This window comes from Ailuropoda melanoleuca, chromosome 3 (genome assembly GCF_002007445.2).
Source record: "Ailuropoda melanoleuca isolate Jingjing chromosome 3, ASM200744v2, whole genome shotgun sequence".
Taxonomy (NCBI): Eukaryota; Metazoa; Chordata; class Mammalia; order Carnivora; family Ursidae; genus Ailuropoda; species Ailuropoda melanoleuca.
In genome coordinates, this window is record NC_048220.1 from 33331257 (window position 1) to 33355451 (window position 24195).

At 42.6% G+C, this 24195-nt stretch overlaps 1 protein-coding gene across 1 annotated transcript; it reads right to left on the bottom strand.

The window, feature by feature from the left end:
• Nucleotides 1-815: 815 nt before the first annotated feature.
• PLAC8L1 (PLAC8 like 1) lies at nt 816-24028 on the bottom strand. The gene is made up of 4 exons (XM_019805365.2): nt 18430-24028; nt 13365-13501; nt 2389-2525; nt 816-1262 (listed from the first exon to the last, which is right to left on the bottom strand). Exons 1-4 carry the CDS (start codon nt 18630-18632, stop codon nt 1122-1124), a joined length of 618 nt encoding a protein of 205 aa, XP_019660924.1. The 5' UTR covers nt 18633-24028; the 3' UTR covers nt 816-1121.
• Nucleotides 24029-24195: the final 167 nt, after the last annotated feature.

Here is a 24195-nt window from a genome sequence, read left to right on the forward strand (position 1 = left end):
GGTAATCAGAAGGGGGAATGAAACATGAGAGACTATGGACTATGAGAAACAAACTGAAGACTTCAGAGGGGAGGGGGTGGGGGAATGGGATAGACTGGTGATGGGTAGTAAGGAGGGCACGTATTGCATGGTGCACTGGGTGTTATACGCAACTAATGAAGCATCAAACCTTTACATCGGAATCTGGGGATGTACTGTATGGTGATTAACATAATATAATAAAATTAAATTAAAAAAAAAAAAAGATGTGGGCAGGGCGATGCTCCCTCCAAGACCTCTAGGGGAGGCTCCTCCCTTGCCTCTTGCAGCTTCGGGTCACCCCAGGCATCCCTCGGTTTGTGGCAGGATCTCTCCAATCTCTGCGTTTGTGTTCACGCAGCTGTCTTCCCTCTGTGTGCCTTTGTCTCTCTTCTCTTCTTGGGAGAACAGCAGTCGTGCTGGATTAGGGCCCACCCTAATGACTTCATCCTAATTACATCTGCAAGAGCCTACTTCTAAGTAAGGCCACATTCACAGACACCGGGAGTTAGGACTTCAGCATATCTTACTGGTGGGGGCAGGGGGCAGGCGCAATGCAGCTGCCCACCTAGGGCTTGGAGCTTGGCGCTGAAGATCGGCCAGTGCTGGAGAGGCGTTCAAGATCAGCAGCCACCTGGGACCATCTCCTCCATGAGGTGGGGACTGAGGGAGTCAGGACGAGGGAAGAACGATGCTTCTCTGTTTCCGTGATATTCAGGGTCCAGTCCCGGTGCTAAGATTAACCGTCTCCCAACCCAATACCGGCTCTGTGGGCAAAGGGGGTTAGTAAAGGAAGCTTCCCAGGGAAGGATGGTGGTACCAAGATGGGGGAAAATGCAACCTTCTCCAACACCAGGCAGGTGTAGAAGGCACAAGGTCACCTTGAGAACCTGCCTTATGTGGCGAGGCCAGAACTGCAGATCCAGACAAATGCCAGAGTGACTTCAGTGGAGGTGTGTGCGAAGAAAGAACAACAGTAAAGACAGTAGGGGAGAAATTGTTTATTTTCATACTATTTCCATGAAAGCTTAAGAACAATCTCTCTTCTAAGAGGGGTTTGAAAGGAGGGCGAGGGGGTAAGGAGGAGGAGTTTCCTTGCTCGGTCAAATAAGGTTATCCTTAGTTGAAGGAGCTGCATAGATTTCGTAGAGTCGGGAGGCCCTCATCTTGAGTTCCCGGGCCACCTGACAGATGGAAAAGGGCCAACAGCAGTGCACCGCCAACCAGTCCTCACACAGCGTGCCCTAGAGTGAGACCCACATCTCCGTCCTGGCACAATCACACAGGCTCAGCGCCATCACCAAGGGGCTTATCCCACCCACCTTCTAGGTTCCGCCATCACCCAGGGGCTGATCCCGCCCACCTTCTAGGTTCCGCCAAGTCAATGCCCTAAAGGAGCACCCAGAGACACCGCTCCACTGGGACACCCAAGTGCCAAGCAGCTCAACAGTATATCAGTCCTTGCAGTTCAGACCTGTCCTTACTTAGGGCTTTTGGTACAGACTTCACACTTGAAACCACTGGTTTCTCTGTCAACATCTTTTGTTTTTCTATTAGGACTTAATACTTATAATTTCTTTCTTGCATTCTCTGGAGTGGGTAATAAATGCCTACGGCCCAACATTCTCACAGAAGAAGGCACAGGAAGTAAAAAGTACATCCCTCTTCCACAGCTGTCCCCAGCCATCCACTTAACTTCTCTGGGGGCAGCCGTTGTTGGCAGGTTTTTATATACACTTCCAGATAAATTCTATGTCTACACAAGTACGTATATAGTCCTTCTATGTAAATAGTTGCGTACTTCTGTGTCTTGTACTTTTTATTCACTTAAAATATATTTTAGGGATCATCCCACATGAATATATAAGGAGATGTCTTTTTTATTTTTAACTGTCCACATCCTGATATGTATGACTGGTCTGTGCTCAGTCTCTCGGTGCACCTCAGGCTCACCTGCACTGGAAAGTGACTGGCTCTTTGAAGCATCCCCAGGGAACCCCCAAAGTGAACTCTGCATATGCCCCACGGTCTTCATTTTAAGTTAGACCATCCCAACTATATCCAAATTTGGTGCAACTCTACTCTGTCATCTTCTTTTGATGCAGTGAGAGACAGTGAAACAGAAGCAGCCCCTTGACCCGTCATCAGCATTATAATAGGTACCCCTTGGAAATACCCTTCATCATGTGACATTTTGGTTCATATGAATGAAATGAGATATTTCTTCCCTTTCCCTTCCTAAAGTCTTCCATTAAGTGTGGTGTTTTTAAGCCTTCTCACCCAGACTTTTTTTTTTTTAAACCACAGGTTTGAAAGACATTTAAGTTCTTATATAGATCCAAGTTCACATATACGTTTAAACACACTTACCCGTATTTTATGTCTCTCTCTGGTGCCAATTCTCAGTGCAAAGGTGGACCCGGGTAACAATGGCCAACAAAGGCACTCTCCATGATGCCTGGCGATGTCACACTCAAGGCACATTGGACAAAACAGACCACAGAAACCTGTCAATAATCACATAAAAGAAAGCTGTGGTTCTCAAATGTGCTCAGAGCAACTTCACGTCTCAAAGAGCGTTTATAACCCGACACCATCCATTCAAAGCTGCACTGTCTCCCTGCAATCAGGGACTGAGAATGAATAACCAATTGTCAAAACTCAGTGGATGAAAATTGCCATAACTGAGCCACATCAAAATTGTCTTCTTTTGTTGAACACTGGGAAAGCTGAACCTGATACAATTCTGTTAAGCGTTCACTATGGTAATTGTTTTTTCCTGTCAAGAGAAAAGCATTAAATAATTTTTTACAGTTGAATCATAGCTGTTGCTTCTATTATGTTCATCTATCTATTTTCAATATTTAAAATAGACCCAGTATGTGATACTTGTGAATAGCTGGCGTCTCTGTAAATGGGATTGAAAGCTCTTTTATGGTGCACTGATTCTGCCTGCTATTCTCATCAGGACTATATTCTGTTTCTCAGGCCAGAAGGTTACTCTGATTTTTGCTAGTTTCATGGAGCCACTGACATCTGCCAGTTTTAATCTGTAAACTATTAGAGGCTTGGTTCCTTGAACATCAACTGGAAACAGTTTGTCATTTATTGATTCATTGATCTTTAACTCCTGATATTGTTTCCTACACATTCTGCCTGACCCATCTAACGCAGAGGCTCTGTCTTAAATATGTTTTGGGTCACAGACCCTTTTGAAAATACAGTGATAGCTATGAAGTCATTCCTCAAGGGAAAAGAAAAATACACAGACATGCAAATGGTGCATTCAATTTTGTGGGGTACAAGGATCCACTGAAAGCTATCAACAGACTACAGGTTAAGAATTCCTCATATACAGTTAAGATGTTATGTCATCTAGCATCACAAATGAGGACGACCTTGAAGAACACAAATAATTAGGACTATAAAACAGCAAAAACTTAAATAAAATAAATATCAAAAAGCTAACCACGACCTTTAAAGCATGTACGCAATACATGTTATTCAGACATAATTTATATACAAGAAAATGAACAGATCGTAAATGTTATGTTGGGTGACTTGTGACAATCACATTCTCATCCAAGTAACCAAACACGTACAACACTGTCCTTACAGTTCCCTTGTGCCCCTTCCCAGACAATCCCAATCTTCCCATCCCCACTGCAGAGGCAACCACTGCTCTGATTTCTTCTTACTTTTAACTGTCCAATTCCAATTGATAAGTTTTACCTCTTCTTGGACTTCATATGAAGGGAACCATGTTTACTTTTATATCCAACTTCTTTTATTCAACATTATGGTTCCCGAGGTTCGTCTTTGTGGTTATGTGAGCCTGTAGTACGTTCTTCATTGTTGCTGAGTAGTATTCCAACATGTGAGTATCGCACAGACCATTTCTCCATAGGCGCACTGGCTATTCCGGCCTCTGCTATTGTGACACATACTATGAATGTTCCTGTACAGGTCTTCGTGCGGACACATATTTTCTTTCCCTGTAGGTGGATTCCTGAAAGTGGAATTGCTAGGTCATGAGGTAGATTTATGTTGAACTTGACAAGACAAACAGTTCTCCAAAATATTTGCACCATTAAACAATCCCACCAGCAATGGATGAGAGTTCTAGTTGTTCCACGTCCTCACCAACATTTGCCGTTGTCGGTACTGTTGATTTTAGCCGTTTTAGTGAGTATGAAATGGTGATGATCACAGCCTTTTAGTGCACCCGACAAAAAGTCTCACATACTGTGTCACTAGCACTAGAACTTCCCGTCAAGGGCCTGTCTCTGCTACTTTTCCTCCCTCCCCAAACGGTGGGGAGTGCAAAGTTCCACTCCCAAATTCAATGACAAAAAGCAAAATGCGAGGAATGCTGTTATTATCTTAGAAGCTCAAAAAGATGTTCCAGGAGTGTGGACTTGACCCTGGCTGTGAGAGGCTGAGGCAGCACATGTGCACACAGGGCGTGAGGATTCCACAGGGAGAAGGACAAGGAGCAGCCTATCTTTGAGGAACAGAACATCTATTTCATCCATTCAGGAGTCTTGAGATAATCCGCTAAATCTCATACTGTAGGTGTCCTTTGCCCCCAAAGCAAACTCTGAATTCAGCCTTCAGCGAGTCTGAGATGTTTTGCCCCACATTTTAAAAAAAAATCATTACTCCCAGCCAGATCAGAAGGCCCCCTCCCGCACCAACCACTGGGATGAACAGCTCAGAAGACAGACGGTGCAGTCAACATCCTGCGAGTTCACAGTGGCCATACTGCAGGCAACCCTGAATTAGAAGACTTGGAAATCATGGCACATAAAAAAAATCAATCAAATCTCATTTTATGCATAGATTATGAAAGAGTGCAAATGCCTGCAAATAAAAATTAATCAAAAATTGCATAATTATAAAGCTGGCAAGCTAAGTGAATAATAAATTGTGTTTACACAATTGTCTGAGCGGCACTGCTATCATCGGCAAGGAGAAATGCCCACCAGCCTCAGTAAGTGTATTGTACAGATGTTTCGTGCATTGGAACTCCTGTATCTTATCTTTATGACCAGTATGCCTTTTTAAAAAATACATGCTGTTATTTTTATTTTTAATCCTTTCCATCAGATAATCATGTTATCTAAGCATTCATTAGGACACAGTTACTAGAGGCTGAAGGCAACACACCAAAACGCACATTCAGTTACCTTGGGACAGAAGTCAGATGTGATTATATAAAAATAAAAAAAAAATCACCGTGAAAGCCAAATCCTCATTATATAATAGCTAACATTAGACTTCACCATGTGCCAAGTCCTGCTAAAAATACGTTGCATTCATTAACTCACTTAATTCTCACAACAATCCTGTAATAAGATACTCTTATTGTGTCTATTTAACGGATGAGCAAACTGATGGCCAGAAGGATACGTTTATTAGGAAGGAGCAGAGGCTAGATTTGAACTCAGGTAGTCTGGCCCCAAAGTCTTAACTACTACACACAACTCCAAATGTTCTCATGTTTTATGTATCTAGTATGTCACAATGGTTGTGGATCTGTGTGCTCCGAGACAGTATCCTTACTACCACTAATTCGTATTTACTCCCATGGGACGCTCTTACATCATGCAACTTTAGAAAAGTTCCTTTTTGTCAGATGTTACAGCTCTACACGGTGGAGTGAGTGGGATTAAAAACTCTTGGCTCACACCTCAAGAGGAATGGGCAAGAGTGGGACCATGGAATACTGTCTTAAAGACTCTCCAGGGGAAAATTTTACAACACAGTTGTTAACTCCTACAAATCAACATATAAAGGATTAAACAAAAGAAGAAAATAGGGATAGGACATGAGCAGCTAATTTACCAAAGAGGAAACACAAATGGCCAATACCAACCATGAAAACCTAGTCATTAATAATCAGGGAAATGCATATTGAGACCATCGGAAACCCATTAGCATGCCAGATTTTTCAATATTCACATTGTGGGGAAACCATAGAGAAATAGGTACACAGCCCTTTTGAAGGCAACTTGGGTGAATCTAGTAAAGCTCTAAGTACACTAGGATCTAGTAATTCCACTCGCCAGCATCTACTCTAGAGTAAGAGGCGGGACAGGGATGTCCACTGCAGCATTATTTGTCGCTTGAAATTTAAAACTTCAGTGCACACTAATAGGTGAAAGTATAAATAAGCCATGATGGTATAAATCATACTGTGGAATCATTAAGAATGCAGCGAAAGATTAAGTACCAACAGAGTTATATCTCTAAGGCATATTTTGAGTTTAAAAAAAAAATCAAGTTGCAGGGGCACCTGGGTGGCTCAGTCAGTTAAGCGTCTGACTCTTGATTTTGGCTCAGGTCACGATCTCAGGGTCATGAGATCGAGCCCTGCATCAGGCTCCAAGCTCAGCACGGAGTCTGCTGGAGATTCTCTCCTTCTGCCTCTCGCCTGGTTATGCCCCCCTGCCCAAATAAATAAATAAATAAATAAAACCTTAAGGAGCACCTCAGTGGCACAGTCAGTTGGGTGGCCAATTCTTGGTTTCTGCTCAGGTTGTCATCTCAGGGTCATGAGATTGAGCCCCACATCAGGTTCCATGCTCAGCAAGGGGTCTGCTGGAGAGTGTTTTTCTCTGTCCCTCTGCCCCTCCCACTCTTGCACTCTGTCTCTCTCAAATAAATAAATCTTTTCTTTAAAATCCTAAAAAAATATCAAATTGTGTAATGATACATATAGCATAATACTATTTATGCTTTGTTTAAAGAGTTACCTAGCACTAGTATATATTACTAATGGCTACATATATAAACACACAGAAAAAGACCTGGAAGGAAACCACCCTCCAAACTGATTTAATAAAAAAGAGAAGACACGATTTCCTTTTATGTAATGCTTCATTTTTTTATAAGGTGAACATATTCATGTGTTATTTGTGTATACACATATATGCAAATATATTATTATATTTTATTTATTTGTTTGTTTATTTTAAGGGGCTCAGGCTTAAAAGGGATTTGAGCCAGAAATTCAGCCTCTTCCTCTTACATTACACCCAAAGCCCTGGTGGTTATATAAGCATCCACCGCCTAAATGTTCCTGGCCTGTCCTCTGAGATGGGCTCCACCCTCTTGCATGGAATGTGATTTATTATTCATCCTTCTCACTCACAGGGGAGTCGAGATAAAAAGAAAAAGCCTACACAGAACCAGAGTGTGGAGCCCCAGAGAGCAGAAGTAGGAAATGTGGGTGGAAACTGCAGCGAGGCACAGTTCAGATCAATTATTACAAAAAGGCAGAACCATTGAACAGTGAGAGATGCTCAAGAAAGAAATGGGGCACACTCATACACTGTGGGTGGGAGTGTAAGTTAATACAGCTTCCAAATGGAGATCCATTTGGCAGCATCTATCAAGATTTAAAATGGTACATACTATTTGACCAGCAGGTTTGTTCCTCAGCAATTGTCCAACAGGTAAATTCACACATATGCAAAATGCCATCTGTACAAAGACATTCACAGAGCATTGGTTTGAACAGCAAGAAGTCTGGAAACCACATTAAGGTGCACCAATGGATTTCTGGGTAAGTAAATTATGGTACACTCATACAATGGAATCTATGCAGCAATTTAAAATATTGGGTGCAGAACAGTGTGGGTTTACAATTCTACTATTTGTGGAAACTATATAAATACAAGTACAGCAAAAAATCTGGAAGGAGAGGTACCAAAATATTAATGATGATTATCTCCAACAGCTGGGATTACAGGATACTGGTTTTTGTTCTTTTATAAGTCTCCATATTTTTCTTTTTTATGATGATTACACAATAGTTGCATAAAAAAAGAATAATCTACTTTCATTTAAAATTATTTTATATCTTTACAAGTATATAAACTATATACGGACTCAGGTAAGAGTAGTTGCCTCTGGGGGAACTGGGTGGACAGATGGCAAATCTATCAAAGTGGTAGGTGCTTTTGATTGCATCAGGTCCATGCCAAACTACTCAAAATCTCCTTTTTTTAAAAGATTTTTATTTATTTATTTGACAGAGAAAGAGACAGCCAGCGAGAGAGGGAACACAAGCAGGGGGAGTGGGAGAGGAAGAAGCAGGCTCCCAGCAGAGGAGCCTGATGTGGGGCTCGATCCCAGAATGCTGGGATCACGCCCTGAGCCAAAGGCAGACGCTTAACGACTACGCCACCCAGGCGCCCCCAAAATCTCTTTTTTAAAAAAGATTTTATTTATTTATTTGACACAGAGAGAGTGCACGCAAAAGGGGGGGGCAACAGAGGAAGAGGGAAAAGCTGATTCCCTGTTGAGCAGGGAGCTGGAGGTGGGGCTCGATCCCAGGACCCCAGGATCATGACCTGAGCAGAAGGAGGAAGCTTAACTGACTGAGCCACCCAAGTGCCCTTTTTGGGTTTTTTGTTTTTGTTTTTGTTTTTAAAGCACTGAGTTGGCTCCCAAGGAGAAAAGCCCTCCTTCCTAGAAATGCTCAGAAAGCTAAAGTTGTCAGGTTCTTGCCAGGCATAGTGCAGAGGTTTAGACAAGCAGATGAGACGCCAGACCAGCTGACCCCTTCCAACTCAGAAGGTTTATGATTCTTTCAATGAAGGGCAAGGAAAAAAAGAATCCAGTGAGAATACATGTTAAAATTCATTCATTGATGGGTTGTTCAGCAAATGTTTTTCAGTGCCTCCTATGGACCAGGCACCAGGCACTCTGCTGGGCAAGCAGTGGGGAGCAAGACAGCAGTGGTGCCTGCTTTGAGAGAGGTACGCTTTACCCAAGATACAGTTCGGGGACACAAATCCCAATCTGAGGCCTTTTCAATGCCTTCTTCCTTTTCCAGAAAACCAAAGAAAGTCCTGGCTCCCTTCATTCTACACATCTTGGGTATCTGATGATTACTAGTCGCACCACGCTCTTTACCCCCTGGTGCTTATGGTGCACTCCACCTCTGAGTTGACTGGTTTCCTCCCATCCTTCAGTATCGGCTTTAAGTCGGTTCCTCAAAGAAGCCATCCCTGACCCCACTCCCCTATAGTTTCCTTCCATAACACCCTATTTCTTTCATGGCTCATATGGCATGGCAATGGCACAACTGCCATTTTTTTTGTTTATTGATTTATTTGCTTATTATCTATCTCCTCTATGAAACCTTCTCTGTCTTATTCACTCTTATATTTGTCACGCCCATCACCTGTCTACACACGGGTAGGAACTCAGTAAATATTGAATTACAAACCAATGTGGATTAAACCTTCCATGTAAACCTTCTCTGGGGCATCCCGGGATACCTTGCCTCTCACCCACGACAACATTTAGCAGCCACTCATTTCCCCGTGGCTTTATCTTTACAGCTGAGCTTTCAGCAACCCCATCTCCAAAGGACTCAGAAACACCCATTTGCCAACCACAGCGCACTGTGAACTCAGATATAAGCGCCCAGGTGGGAAGAGGGAGGCAGTTTAAAAAATGTAATTGCAGGCGCCTGGGTGGCTCAGTCAGTTAAGCATCTGCCTGGCTCAGGTCATGATCCTGGAGCCACAGGATCAAGTCCCGCATCAGTCTCCGCTCAGTGGGAAGCCTGCTTCTCCCTCTGCCTGCAGCTCCCCCTGCTTGTGCTCTCTCTCTCCCTCTCTCTCTGTGTGTCAAATAAATAAAATCTTAAAAAAAACAAAAAGAAATGGAAATCACTGCTGTTCCTGACCTTCATTTAATGGATGACAAACTGTAGCAATAATTCTCGACATGTAATGGAAAGCTGTCCCTAGCTGGGAATCTGGCATGGACAAAGTCACGGAAAGCAGTTCTCTTTTTTGCTCCCAAGTTTGTCGCAAGTATTTACACAATGGTCGGCTTGAACCGAAGTTCTGTGCCTTTCAAACAGGGAAAGCAGCCCAGGACCCATAGCCCTCATGCTCCACCCGCGTCCCAGGAAGGAACGCGCAGAGAACGAGCATTTCAAGGGGTATCACCTGGAAGTTTTCTTCTCAGTCAGTCAGCTCCGAGACACTGTGAGCAGTCATAAAATGGAGGTTCATCCAGGGGATAACCACTGGGACACAAAACATTCCAGATCACCTTGTACCTTATATCCAGGGCCCCCTCTCCATGGATCGTGACAAAATGTAAAGAATATTCTATTTCTCCACACGTCCTCCCCTCTCACCTTGTCCCCAGATCGGGCTCTCAAACGGACAGGCAGGGACTCCTCGGAAGACCGAGTGCGGTCCGTCAGCACATTAATGGGGGTAGGAGACAAAGCGAAGTAGTAAAGCAGCGTTTGAGGCAGGGGGCTGGTGAGGGTGCTTGTTTCTTTAGCCAGCTTTTTAGGTGCTCTTGGGCTGGAGTAGAAATCACCGGGTAGCAGCCGGTTCTATGTCTCCTGACTGAACTCTGCTCTCAACACGCTAGAGGATAATAACAACTTACAGTAATAGTATTAATATCTCAGATTCACTAAGCGCATTGTTGTGTATTTGTTGGGCATTTCCTGATAACAGCACCCTAATAGTAACTTGGGAAAATCATCCCTTCACTACTGAGGGCAATACTGATAGGACTGTCCTTTGGAATGACCTAAGCCTGGCAAAATGGACTCCATCTGCTCCACCAATTTTCAGAAGGGAAAACAAAATGGTAAAAATGTTTGGAGTTGATCAGCATGTCAGCTAGCTCCTGATAATGCAGCTTGTCCCTTCTGAGCTTAGTTTTTAGTTGATTTTTTGATTCTGTGAGCTACCCCAAAGCCTTCAAATGAAACCCAATGTTTGTTTATTAGTTTCCCAGAGCTGCCATAACAAATACCACAAACTGGGCATCTTTAAGTGGCAGAAATTCTTCTCTCGTGAACACAATTAGCGAAGGGGTGGGTGGGTGGGAGGGATGGGTGAAACAGGTGATAGGGATTAAGGAGGGCACTTGTGATGAGCACCAGGTGGTGTATACACGTGTTAAATCACTAAACTGTACACCTGAAACTAATATTACACTGTATGTTAGCTAACTGGAATTTAAATAAAAACTTAGAAAAACAAAGAAATTATTCTCTCACTGGAGAATTCTGGAGGTTAGAAGTATGAACTCAAGATGCTAGCAGGGTTTGTTCCTTCCAGAAGTTCGGATGAAAGTCTATTCCATGCCCCTCTCCAAACTTTGGTGGATGCTGGCAAGTCTTGACATTCTTTGGCTTATGGATTATTATTCTAATCTCTGCCTCTAACTCTCCATGGCTTTCTCTTCTGAGTATTTCTGTTCGAATTTCCCACTTCTTATGAGAAACACCAGCCATTGCATTAGGACCTACCCTAATGTAGCAGAAGTTCTTTTTAACTTGACTGCACTGCAGATAACCCTATTTCCATATAAGGTCACATTCAGAAGTTACAGATAGACATGAATTTGGAGAGGGCTATTCAACCCAGTAGAGCATGCAACCAAAAAAACTGGTCCACTTTAGTTCCAAGCCAGTGTTAAGAATGGGTTCTAGGCATTATGTTTTCATCTTAACAACAACCCCTGAGGTAAGCGCTTTTATTATCCTCACTTCAGAGGGGGCAACATGAAGACCCAGAGAATTTGTTTGAGGTCAAATAGCCAGTAAGAGGCAGAGCTAAGATTCGAGGCAAGGTTTCATCTGATACGAACATCTTCTCCTTACCACTACATTATATTCTAGGGTTTGCCCTACTTGAAAATGCACTGATGGCCCCCTGACCCCCAGCTACAAGCTAGTAAAGGAAAATGGTCCACTTCCCAATTTGATGCTAGGTCTCCACATCTCCACATGGCTATTCTGCCTTCTCTGTACCTCAGTAGGGGGGACAACCAAAGTCAGAGTATCTGGAAGAGAATGAGGAAGAAAGCTGAGAGAATCTGAGAATGGCTGCCACCATTATCTGATCAGAAGTCCATGCAGGTAGCAGAGGCAGGAAAAAACCTGCTGAGTTCTGCGTCTCATGGGCAAAGAGACAGGGATGGAAGGTAGGGTTTTGTACGAGGCAGTCTCATCTCTATGGGGCCCGGGCAAACAGTGAAGGGCTCAAGCATACAGGACCAGAGCACCAGAACATGGCAGGAGAGCTTTAGCCTCAGCAAGACTCTTAGCTGAATAGGGACTTGGACCATGTAATGGCTCAGATGGATCTCTGATCAATCCTGTGAGGCTTTAGGAATGAATCCAGATCTTTCCAAAAACCAGCAAAGGGCAGGGAAAGCCATATTCTTCAAAAATAGTAGATCCAGGGTCTGCTGGACTTTGAATGCTAGTGACTAACGCTTATCCAACAAAGAGACCTCCCCCCAGCCACCCAGGATACCCCAGAAAGACTCTGTGGCCGAGATGCTCGCTAGGGCAAAGGCAGGGCCCAGAAGGGGATGCTGACGTGGTCCCAGAGACTTGTCAGAATGTCCTAAGATAAAAATAGAATTGATGTACTTTGAACTTCATTCCCAGGGGGAAAATCATGTAGCTAGAGGACAGTGTTATTGGTACCTCTCTAGAGCTGCGACAGCACCTGAAAATATTTCAGTCAACACAGGGGGCTTTTTGTCATTATTCTTGTTCTTATGAGAGTACTACATATTCCTCCTGGAAATACTAGAGAGAGATAAGCAAAAAAGAAAATAAAAATTACTCATTAGCCTGCCATCTGGAGGCATGTCATAAACATTTGTATTTGTATCCTTTCAGATATTCTAAAAATATCCTCCCCCCAAAAAATGGTGTCTAACGTGCTTAGTTTTACGTCTGCTTCTTTAACTTAAAAATGTACCAAAACATCTTTCATCCTGTTCAATGTTATTCTACAACGTGACTTTTCACGGCTATATAATAACTCATTGTATGCGTGCCCCCATCAAACATTTTAGGTCGTTCCAGATTGTTGCTGTAATAACCAATGCTGCAGAATTTAATGTTGCTAAATCTTTGCACGTGATTTATCTCCTTAGACTAAATGCCTAAAAATGTAATTCCCGGGCCAAAAGCTATGTAACACTTGACGTTCTTTTTATACGTATTCCTAAACCATCCAGCAGGAAGGTTATACCAATGCATCCTCCCACCAAGAGCAGATGGGGGAGCCCATTTCATGCATCTTTGCCAACAGTGGATCTTGTCATTTAAAAAATCTTTGAAGTTACCGCTTATTCTATAAAAGCATCCCCATCCCTGAAAAGCAATTTTTTTTTCCTGCCAAGGAGTGCATGTGAGTCACTAGAAGATTAGTTCAGTTATTCTAAAGCCATTATATTCCTGTCCTTGTGCCTGATGTGGCTCCTGCACCCAGGGATGCCTTGGGAAAGAAAACCATCAAGGAGGACTTGGACGAAGAGGGAAAACGTACAGATTCTCATGTCTCTGCAGACACTGAAGAGGCCGGTGCTCCAGTCTCCCCCAGTCTGGACAATCGCTGTGACTGTGGTCCTGCAAGGGGCTCCCCGGACAGGCTGCTTCACCACAGCCTGGGCTGGTGCATGGCTCCTAGAGAGTCAAAAACAGTAATTCCCTTGAAAACAAAGGTGATGGTTCAGAAGGAAAACCATTAAGCCAAGACAGAGTGATGAAGAGGAGAAAGGAACACAGTGATGCCAAGTGGCTCTTAATTCATAGCCCAAGCTCCTCCCCACCTGTCCCCCTCCTACTTCTCCCCTGCCTTTGCCCTCTCTCTATTAATGGCATGATTATTCCAGATCCTGTCATTCACCCTTAAGGTCCAGCCTACTTCCTTAGTGCTTCTCAGTGTTTTGTAATAACTAAATCCATAAATTTGGAACCAGGAGCCCTCAGTTCAAACGCCAGCATGTCCCTTCCTGGCAGCATGACCTTGGCTGTCGCTTTACATCTCTGTTTCCATTTGTTTGAATGTAAGATTAAAAAAGATGACCTCATAGGATTATTGTGTTGCATGAAGGACATATAATTAGTTTGCTGTGTCTAGAGTGTGTGTAAAAGGTGCCCTGAGTGAGGCTGTACCCACAGGGTTTTGAGCCTTCGTTGAAGAGACTGATAAAGACTTGGGCATGGAAATCAGGACTAGGCTGTGGAAGTTGAACACGCAGTATCATTGAAGTGAACAACCAAGACTTCAGAAGATGTCTTTTTTTTTGGTTTGTTTAAAGATTTATTTATTTATTTATTTTGATAGGGGCAGGGCAGAGGGAGAGAGAGAATCTCAAGCAGACTCTTCACTAAGTGTGGAGCCTGACAGGGGCTGGATCCCAGGACCCTGAGATTATAACCTGAGCTGGAACCAAGAGTTGGACACTTAACCTACCGAGCCACCCAGGCGCCTCAGAAGATGTCCTGATGCCAAAGTACTATATGATTACGGGGCGGGGGGGAACACAAAATACAACTTTGGGATATCCCCTGAAGGGAACAGATATTTCATGCTATCATTCTGAAGTAGAAAATATGGGCCCAGGGGACAGGCTTCAAAAGTGAGGTGGAAAAACTGCCTTCTCTTTCTGGGGCCAGAAGCCAGTTTTGCCTAAACTCTCACCGTGGAGGTACCTGGGGTGAGTCTCACAGTGAAGGGTAAGCCGTACCTAGCCTTCTGGAAGGGGCAGAGCGAGAGGATGGTCGCGGGACCTCCCTAGAACGAGTGCGCCCTGTACACGGTAGTAATTATTCTACTTTGTGCCTCCGTCTTGGCAAGCCCCATTAACAGTTTGTACCTGTCTCTGGTGTGCTGTGAAGAATTAAAGAAAGAGCCTGCCTCACACGTAGGACAAAATAAACAAGAGACGGCAGAACTTCTTCCTGTAACAGCTGCTCTTACAGGACTAGTCACCAAGGCTCAGCACCTGTGACACATGGCCTGGAGGCCAAAGAGGAACATTCCTGAGCACTCTTAAGGCAACACTCTGGGGGCACCTTGGAAACAGCAGAGGGGCCCTTTGAGAACCTCTAAATTGAGGCACTAAATCAAATGGGGGTGCTTTGTTTTTGTTATTAAGATCCACATCTCTCTCTCATTCCACCAACACTGCCCATGTCCACGCCTTCCCAAACCTGATGTGCTTTTAATAAACACATCAGCTTGTTAACAAAACAAATGCCCAAGCCTCACTCGAGGCCAAGAGCGCAGGTCTCCAAATAAGAGGTACAGAAATCGGGATTCCTAACAAGGTTGCTGGCAATACCTATGCAGTCATCCTGACACCAGCCAGCCTGAAACCTGACACAGGTGGATATGGGGGCCACTGATGACCACGACAGCCTCTGAGTCTCCCACGGGGTGGGTGGAGACGTCAACATGAGAGAGCAAGCAAAGAACACAGAGTAGGGGAGAGGCTGGCGGAGAAGAGGACGGTTGAACATAGCCCGTCTTCAGTGCCGAGGAGACACGAGCTGGAAGAGAGGTTAAGGTCAGGAGCTACCTGTCTAGAAGTGTGAAGTGGAGCTATAAACAACCTGACACCTTCATCCCTTAGGCATTTAGAGACAATGCTTAGAGGCTAACGAGCTTTTCGAGAGCCTGCAGCAGTATTTGAGACCTGGAAAAGAGTACTGGCTCCAAAATATAAAAACGGCAAAACAGACTGCAAAATTAGTTAATGCTCAGCTAAACACAGAAATCTAGCATTATGCCAATCTCATTAACTGTCAAATTCACAAATAATTTTATTACATTCAAAAACAATTTAGAATTCTCATTTTGCAAAAACTCCCAAGTATGATTGCTAAGAATCAAGAGCCAATCATAAAATGAACTAATTGCGGAGAGCCAAATAATTTCAAAAGCAAAATTACAAAAATCTTTTCACTTATTGTACAGCAGAAAAAGTATGGATATAATGTGTGCTATGGGCACACTTTAATACGTTTGTTATAACGTGGGTGTGGGCCCATGGTATGAATTGAATTGTGCTTCCCCAAATTCCTACGTTGAAGCCCCAGCCTCCAGTGTGACTGTACTCAGAGACAGCGCTTTTAGGAGGTGACTATGGTTAGGTGAGGAATGGGGTGGGAGCCTGGGCAGATAAAATTGCCATGTAAAAAGGCCACGTAAGCACCCAGCGAGAAGGCTGCAAGCCAGGTGGAGAGCCCTTACCAGAACCCCACCACGTGGGCACCCTGATTTTGCACTTCCAGCCTCCAGAACAGTGAGAGAATAAATTTCTGCTCACAAGGCCACCCAGTCTATGATATTGGTTATGCAAGCCCAGAGCGGCCATGAAGATTTCAGACTGGTGCTGAAGAAACCACCTTTATGCCTGTCTTATTTCCTCTGCTCCCGTGTAAGTTCCTTGGGGTCAGTGGACACATGCTGCTCCCCGTCACCCTCCCCCCATAACCCCAGAATCCAGCATACTACCCAGCACCTCGCAGGCATGTGGTTATTTGGTGAACTGGACCAAACTGAATGTCCGTATCTCTTCTGTTATCTTTGAGTCCTCCTAAAATCTAGTTATAAATTATGTGATCTTAACTGTGTTTCCTTCTCTAGCAAAGGTACACTTCTCAGGTGTGGAGAGAGGAATAAAAGCAGAGAGGAGCCTCAAAGCTCCCTGCATCCCTCCACAGTCCAGGGCATTTACCACTATATGTGATGCTCACAACTTGGGGTTTCCATCTGATTCTCTCTCTGATTTTAGTAGAGGAATTTCTTAGGGCTGAGCCCCTGGATTAGATTTTCCCCTGAAATGAACCATTTACAGCTTGCAGCCCTAGAATAGAATTTTCTGCTTCTAGCTCAGCCTTTTATGATGGCAAGGAAGCCTGTCCTCTATTCCAAATCAAATAGCAAAGAGAACAGCTTCTCCTTGGTCGGGGGAAAAAGTTGTTTTTTTGTGTTTGCCTCATTTTGAACTCAGCAAGTATGTTACTGAGTATCTTAATGCCCTGAATCTTCGGTGATTTTTATATTAAAATGTTTGAACTGCCATGCATTGACTAAAAAGTTTCAGCTCAAGATTATAGCTTATGTGTCATAATGAAAATACCAAGCACAGCTACCCTCAACTGAGCACCTTCTATGTGCCAGGCACTTCGCAGTTCCTTTAAAACCTGAATAATTCATCAGGGGCTGCTCCAGGTATCAGACTAAAGCACCCGCTGTAGCTCCCTGCACAGCTGTTAGCTCTGTGGATACCCCGGGGCATCTTCTACCACCATTAAGAATAGGAAAGAGTTTGGAAACTGTGGGTGAGGCAGACGGTCACAGAGCTTTGCTACATCAGAGCAGCTCTCCATCTGCCATCAAATTCAGCCAAGTTCTTCACTGAGTGGGAAAAGGACAGTTGAGGCCCAGGCACACTAAAATTCAAATGTGGCCCGGCTGCCTTGCAGTTGTCTGACCTTGGGAAACACAACTCGTCACCGCCCTCGGCTGTGGTCTCTCTCCCATAAAACTGGACTGGAAACATCCTCCCTCCGCAGTGGCCTTAAGGATTAAACAAGATCATGCTCTAGGCACACAGTAGGTTTGCAGTGGGTGGCGGCTACTGTTATTCTGACTTCATGATCCTGCACTTGCCCTGGGCCTTCTGTACCCTTTCCTGAGAAACAGAGAATGGAGGCAGGAGCCTGTGGCAGTTTCTCAGGTGTCACATGTGCTGCCCAAATACCTAAAACTTCGATCCCGGTGTCCCATCATCCAGTTTTCCCAGGACTAACGATTTTCCCAGGAGGGAGAACTATCTGGGCTCAACTCAGGACATCCCCAGGTGAACCAAGTTTAGTCATCCCAAGAGACAAGCAGCAGAGGGAGGCTTCAACTGGTGGGAGGCAAGAGACTGACTGGAAGCACAAGGCACAAGGCCCGGTGCTGGGAGATGGAGATGTACACCCTCTCCCCTTTCTGACCTCACTCTGTTCCCTTCTTGCTGCCGCTAAGCACATTCCCCACTCCGTGTCCCCACTTGCCTGGTGCTTCAGCCAGGGTGGTGTGTGTGTGGTGTGTGTGTGTGTGTGTGTGTGTGTGTGTGTGTGTGTGTGGTTCCTGTCACCCTCTTCCTTGATGAAACTTGGAATACTAAAAAGGGTTCATTCTGCCTTCTACCCAGGCTTCCTTGATTACTTCAAACTTAAATGCAGCCAAAGCCCTGGAGTTTTGATTTCAAAGGACTAGAAATTACTGGCAGCCACCAGAAGTCAAGTTTCACTTGGTAAGGGTTCCACATTTAAAGTTAAGAATAGACACCCTTTCACCCAAGCCAGCCCTTCTCTTTTCGCTAGCCAAGCAGGGCCTGAAGGAACTAATCAGTTGCCCCTTTTCAAGTACCCGCGGAAAATGATAGCAACTACTTTCTTCCCAAGCCCAGTTTTCTTCTCTTGGCGCCTCATAAGGAGACTGATTTTTAGACAGAGAGACAGAGAGACAGAGAGACAGAAAGAGAGAGAGATTTCATATGCTACCCAAAAGGAAAAAGTTAAGAGAAAAGAAAAATCACCCAACTCTCTACCTCACATTGGAAATAAAATGTTGTTCATCTTCAGATGAGATGAGTGAAAGCAACAGAGGTGAGTGTACGCTGAGTAAGGAAACATCCTCAGGAAATTTAGAGAAGTAATTTCCAAACCAATTCATAGAGAGGTGTTTTCCTGTTGCTAGGGCTCTCCTTCTCCCTTTGACAAGAGGCTGACTAATTCTAAACTTAGATTCCATCCAAAGTGAAGCATCTCTTCTAAAGAATGTTGCATTGATATTCTGGAACCTGAAGTCACAGCACTGTAACTAACAGACATCTTATTTCTTTAAAGACACATACACATCTAACTGGACATGTCTGTGTTCAGGGTATTAGGAGTCTCTGAAGTCTGCCTCTAAGACATGCTTTTTGGAGCTGTGGACCCCAGCAATGCTGAAAATGTCCAGAGAGGAAAAAAACTTGAGAAAAAATTGCAATTGAGGGAAGAGGTCTACAGTCGTAATTCAGGGTTACATGAGAGAGGCAACAGCAGGGAATTGCCAACTATACTATATGTTCTTCACATCAGACCCACGGGGAATGACTGTGGAGGGATCTGAATTTCAAAGCGTTTGAGCAGGTTGGTGAGGAAAAAAAGCCTTTATTAATATCTCCCAAATCAAGATTCTTCAGATACACCTTCCTAATTGCATTCACTCACTGGGTTCTGGGCAAGTCTGTCTCCTCATCTACAAGGATGCGTCCTACATAAAGGACAGCCATGTTTCTTCTGCTTACCATTCCAACTCTAAGTGCTTAACACAGTGTCTAAAACAGAATAAGCATTCAGTAATTTGTTGAACAAATGTGCTATATGTGAAAATTCAAGTTTGTAAGGATAACAAAAATTAACAGATGATTACTACCTTTGCAAAGAAAGACTTACAATAAGATTCCTTTAAGGAGTGGACAACCATTGTCCATGAGAGCTGAATCCAGATTTTAAAATTTCATTTGTACTTAACTTTTTTAATCAAACATCTATTGTATGAACCGACTAAGCTGTAGGCCACATAGCTCTTTCACCTAAAAATAAAATGAAAAAGCGAAAGAAGAAAAAGGAATGTTCTTCTTTACAGAAGAATGACAATTATATGAAAAAGAAATAATAGCATTTAAAAATCATCACGTTGAATAGCATCCAACATAGCTTATTCAGGAAAGGATCCTGAAGGGGCACTAAAACGATTAGGTTAAAAAGAATGGAAACAGGATGTTCCCAAGGTGCCAAAATATCACTCCACAGATTTCTCACTGCAAAAGAAAAAAATGTATCTTAACTCTGGAGAGTTCCAGAAATACTCATAATCTATCTTTAAAATGGGAAGTTCTGAGTGTTGTTTTTTTTTAAGTATCATTACAACAAAAATTCTGGAAGAGATTTCAAAAAACACATACCTTAAAAAAATACACACACACACACACACACACACACACACACACCTTTATAATAGAAAGTTCTGAAAGTGACCAAAATGTATCTTTAAAATATAGTTTTCCAAAATACCAAATTTAGTATCACTAATAGTGGGACAAACTTGTATTATGTACCTCTTGGTACGATGAAATACGAAATAATGTTTAACCTAAATTTCATCAAGTCTCTAGACCACCGTCCAACAGAAATATAATGCAAGCCACAGATGCAATTTTAAATTTCATGTTTTTAAAAAGTAAAAAAATGATAGTTTATTTTAATGTATTTTAACACAATCTATTCAAAGCATTATTCCGGCATGTAATCAACAGAAAATTATTACTGAGATAGTTCACATTCTCTTTGTCATACTAAGTCTTCGAAAGCATGCTCTACACTTTCAAGTAGCACAACTCAATTCAGACTCGCCACCTCTCAAGTGCTCTAGACACATGTGGTTAGTGGCTGAACTACGGCACAGCACAGCTCTAGACCGAACCCCAGGATAAGGAAAACGAGGGATAGAAGAACAAATTACCATTTAGTCCTCCAAAGTGAAAATGGAGGCAGTACTCCCTTGTCACATTGCTAAGCCCTTAGGAGCAAGGATCATGTCCTCTCCTGTTGTTTTGTTTTCTGGAAGTGAGAGAAGGGGTTCCCACCTTATAACCAAACAAGCTGTAAGCCTAGCAGTGGACAATGAGAAAACTTAATTGGTCCTGCAATTCTGGGGTGGCATCTGAGTGTTTTCCACAGAGATGAAGTTATATCCAAAAACAGCAAGGAGAGGAAACAGCGTAAGCAAGTATGGGCTAACACTGAGACCCTACCAGAGCCAGGCACGCCGATCTCCAATAAATAGTCATTAGAACAACTAAATGAATGAATTTCTCCAACAAAAAGAGATGGACACATTGATGACCACCAACTAGAGAAGACACAAAACCATACTACCTCATTCCCACATCAAATATCTGCACTGACTCTGCAGACAAATCAACTTCAAATTTCATCCTGGAATCCAAGACCTTGCTTGTAAGGCCCAATTTACTTAACCTGCTTCCAGTTTTCCCTTCATTTCTCCCAGATACATATTCCATTCCTGGCATTTTCTCCTCAACAAGCACACACTTGTTTTGGCTTCCAAACCCTTACCCGCACCGAGTTCTAGAGTCGGGGAAGTGGACCGCTCTGCTTCAAATGCTACTCCAGTCCTAACCATCCTTCATGCTCCGCCTCACCGGTCAAGTCTCGTCACTCTGCTCTGCTTCAGCTTCTCCCTCCCCTCACAGCCCTGACAACACCGGCCTTGGACAAACACATTCCTACTTTGCGTGTATGCATTCTTTGTTTAGTGTGTCGCGGGGCACCTGGGTGGTTCCATCCATTAGGCGTCCAACTCTTATCCTCAGCTCGGGTCTTGATCTCGGAGTCATGGGTTCAAGCTCTATGATGGGTTCCACACTGGGCGTGGAACCTGCTTACAAAAAAAAAATGTAGAAAGTGTGTTGCGATGAGCGGTCAGTATGGAGGCCAGGGCTCTAGTTGACTTCTGCCACGAACGCACAGGATCTTCAGCGGGCCGCTTCTCACCTCTGTTTCTTCATGTGGCCTCTGTGAAGTTCCTTCAGCACGCCAGCTGCATGTCCGCGCCTCAGAGCCTTCATACGTGCTCCACCTTCTGCCCAAGATGCCTTTCTGCCCAGATTATAAGCTAACAAAATTACGTATTTATTTACCCTTGGACCTACAAGGCTACTGCTAGAAATTTACTCTTAAAATACACCTCCACACGGGCGCCTGGTTGGCTCAGTCGGTGGAGCAAGCGACTCTTGATCTCGGGTTTCTGAGTTCAAGCCCCACACCGGGTGTAGAGATTACTTAAAAATAAAATCTTAAAAAAAGATACACCGCCACAAATATAAAACCACATATCACAAAGTTGCTCACCATATAATTCTACACGAAATCTATAAAACAGCAAAAGCTCAGAAACAATCTTAATGCTCATCCATAGGAGACTAGTTGAATAAATTGTGGTACACTTTTACAACAGTATGACACAAAGTGGGGAGAAAAGAAGAGACAGAAGGGGGACAGGAGGAAAAGGAGGAGGAGAAGGAAAGAAGATCTCTATGAATTAAGGTGAAAAAATATCCAAGCTATGTGAACTTAAAAAAGCAATGTGTAAAATAATTATATAACATGCTTTTTCTCTGAGAAAAGAGAAATTAAAGTACATATAGAGAGAGGACAAACTGATAGTAGCCAGAGGGCAGGGGGTGAAGGGATGGACAAATGGGTGAAGGGGAGTGGGGAATACAGACTTCCGGTTATGGAAAAAATAAGTCACAGGGATGAAAGGTACAGCACAGGGAATATAGTCAGTGAGACTGTAATAGTGCTGTATAGTGACAGATGGTAGCTACTTACAGACTTGCTGAATTGCTATATTGTACCCCTAAAACTAGTACAACATTGTATGTCGACTATACTTCAGTTTTTTAGAAGTACATATAAACATTTGCTTTTTTTGGAAAAAGAAATACAGGAAAGACAATGCAGAAACTAAGGAGAATGGTTAGCCATAGAGCAGGGGAGGAAATATGGTGCAAGAAAGTAAAAATTCTCTAAATGGATCAAGTTTTGACTTTTGAACTGTGTATTTTACTTATTCAAAAAACCTAAACTCTACTTAGTGTATTTGTTGTTAATAATAGTACTGGATTAGTAATTCTGAAGTCACTATAGACCAAATGAGTAAATTTACTGAGATTACAGCATGCATGGAAAAAAAAAAAGAATCCATCAGTCCACAGTGATTTGAAAACAATGATGAAAGAAAAAAATTGAGAGCAAAAGGGAAACCTCTACTTTACAGAAGAACTATACCTAATAAATGTAAAAGAAATGACAAAATTAAGACCTCATCTTATTATAACTAACAGTGTAATAATAAATGGCAGAAAGATGACGAATGAATGCTGCCATTTCATCAAACTTTGTAGGTAAATAGCATATTCACATTAGTCTCAAAATAATCACCTTATTAATTATAAGAGGGAAAAAGTCCCTTTCCGATGGGGAAATCTGAAGATACTACTTTAACCAGTGACGGGAACACACCAACAATATATCAATATATCAATCCTGATGTGATACAATGGGAAACAAGACCCATGTAGCCAGTCTTGCCAAGAATTTTAAATCTGAATCTAATAATGAGAAAACAGACACATCCAGATTGTGAGACAAACTACTAACAATTGCCATGGAATCTCCAAAAACGTTACTGTCACGAAATATCAAAAAAGAAAAGAAAGCTGAGAAATTGTCTTATGTTTGAAGGAAGTCAAGAGATACAACCACAAAATGTAATGCTTGATCTCTGATTAGATCTTAAAAGTTTAAAAAAGAATTATTGATGAGTTAATGGGGAAATTTTATTACTTCATTTTTATTAGGAAAGCTTATTACCTAATATTACTGCATCATGTTAAATTTCTTGAGCAAAATATGTATACACGCACACACACGTATAGTGATTATACAGGAGAATGTCCTAGATCTTAGGAATTACAAGCTGAAGTATTAAAAGGTGAAGTGTCATAGTGTGTGCAACTTACTGTGAAATGGTTCAGAATTTTTTAAAAGTATATTCTAAATGCAAAATGGTATCCTGGATTGGATCCTGTAATAGTAAAATAGTAAAATGACATCAGTGACATCCGTGCAAAAAACTGGTGAAATCCAAATAAACCTATAATTTAGCTATAATTTAGTTAATAGTAAAATACCAATGTTAATTGTATAGTTCTGACAACTGAACCAAGGCTATATAAGACATCTGTTAACATGAGGGGAAACTGTGAAGGGTGTACAAGAACTCTCTGTACAATAGATGCTACTTTTCTATAAATTTAAAAGTATTCCAAAATAAAACGTTTATTTTAAAAAATGTGTAGAGAGAGAGAAGGCAAAGGTGGCAAAATGTTAGCAATTGGTAAATCTAGGTGATAGGTATATGGATGCTTATTGGCCAATTCTTTTAACCTTTCCTTAGGTTTAAAATTTGTCAAAACAAAACGTTAAAATAAAATAAAGCTACAGAAGGTTAAAAGTAAAAGGACAGAGAAAGATAGTCCACATAAACACTCCAAAAGAAAACTGACGTTATTATATTAACACCATAGCCTTTAGGCAAAAAACATTTCTAAAAATTAAGGAATACTTCCCAACTGGAAAAAGTTCAATTTACCAGGAAGATAAAAGAATCTAAATTTATATGCACCTAATAAAACAGCATCAAAATACATAAAACTAAAAGCTGTCTGAATTATAAG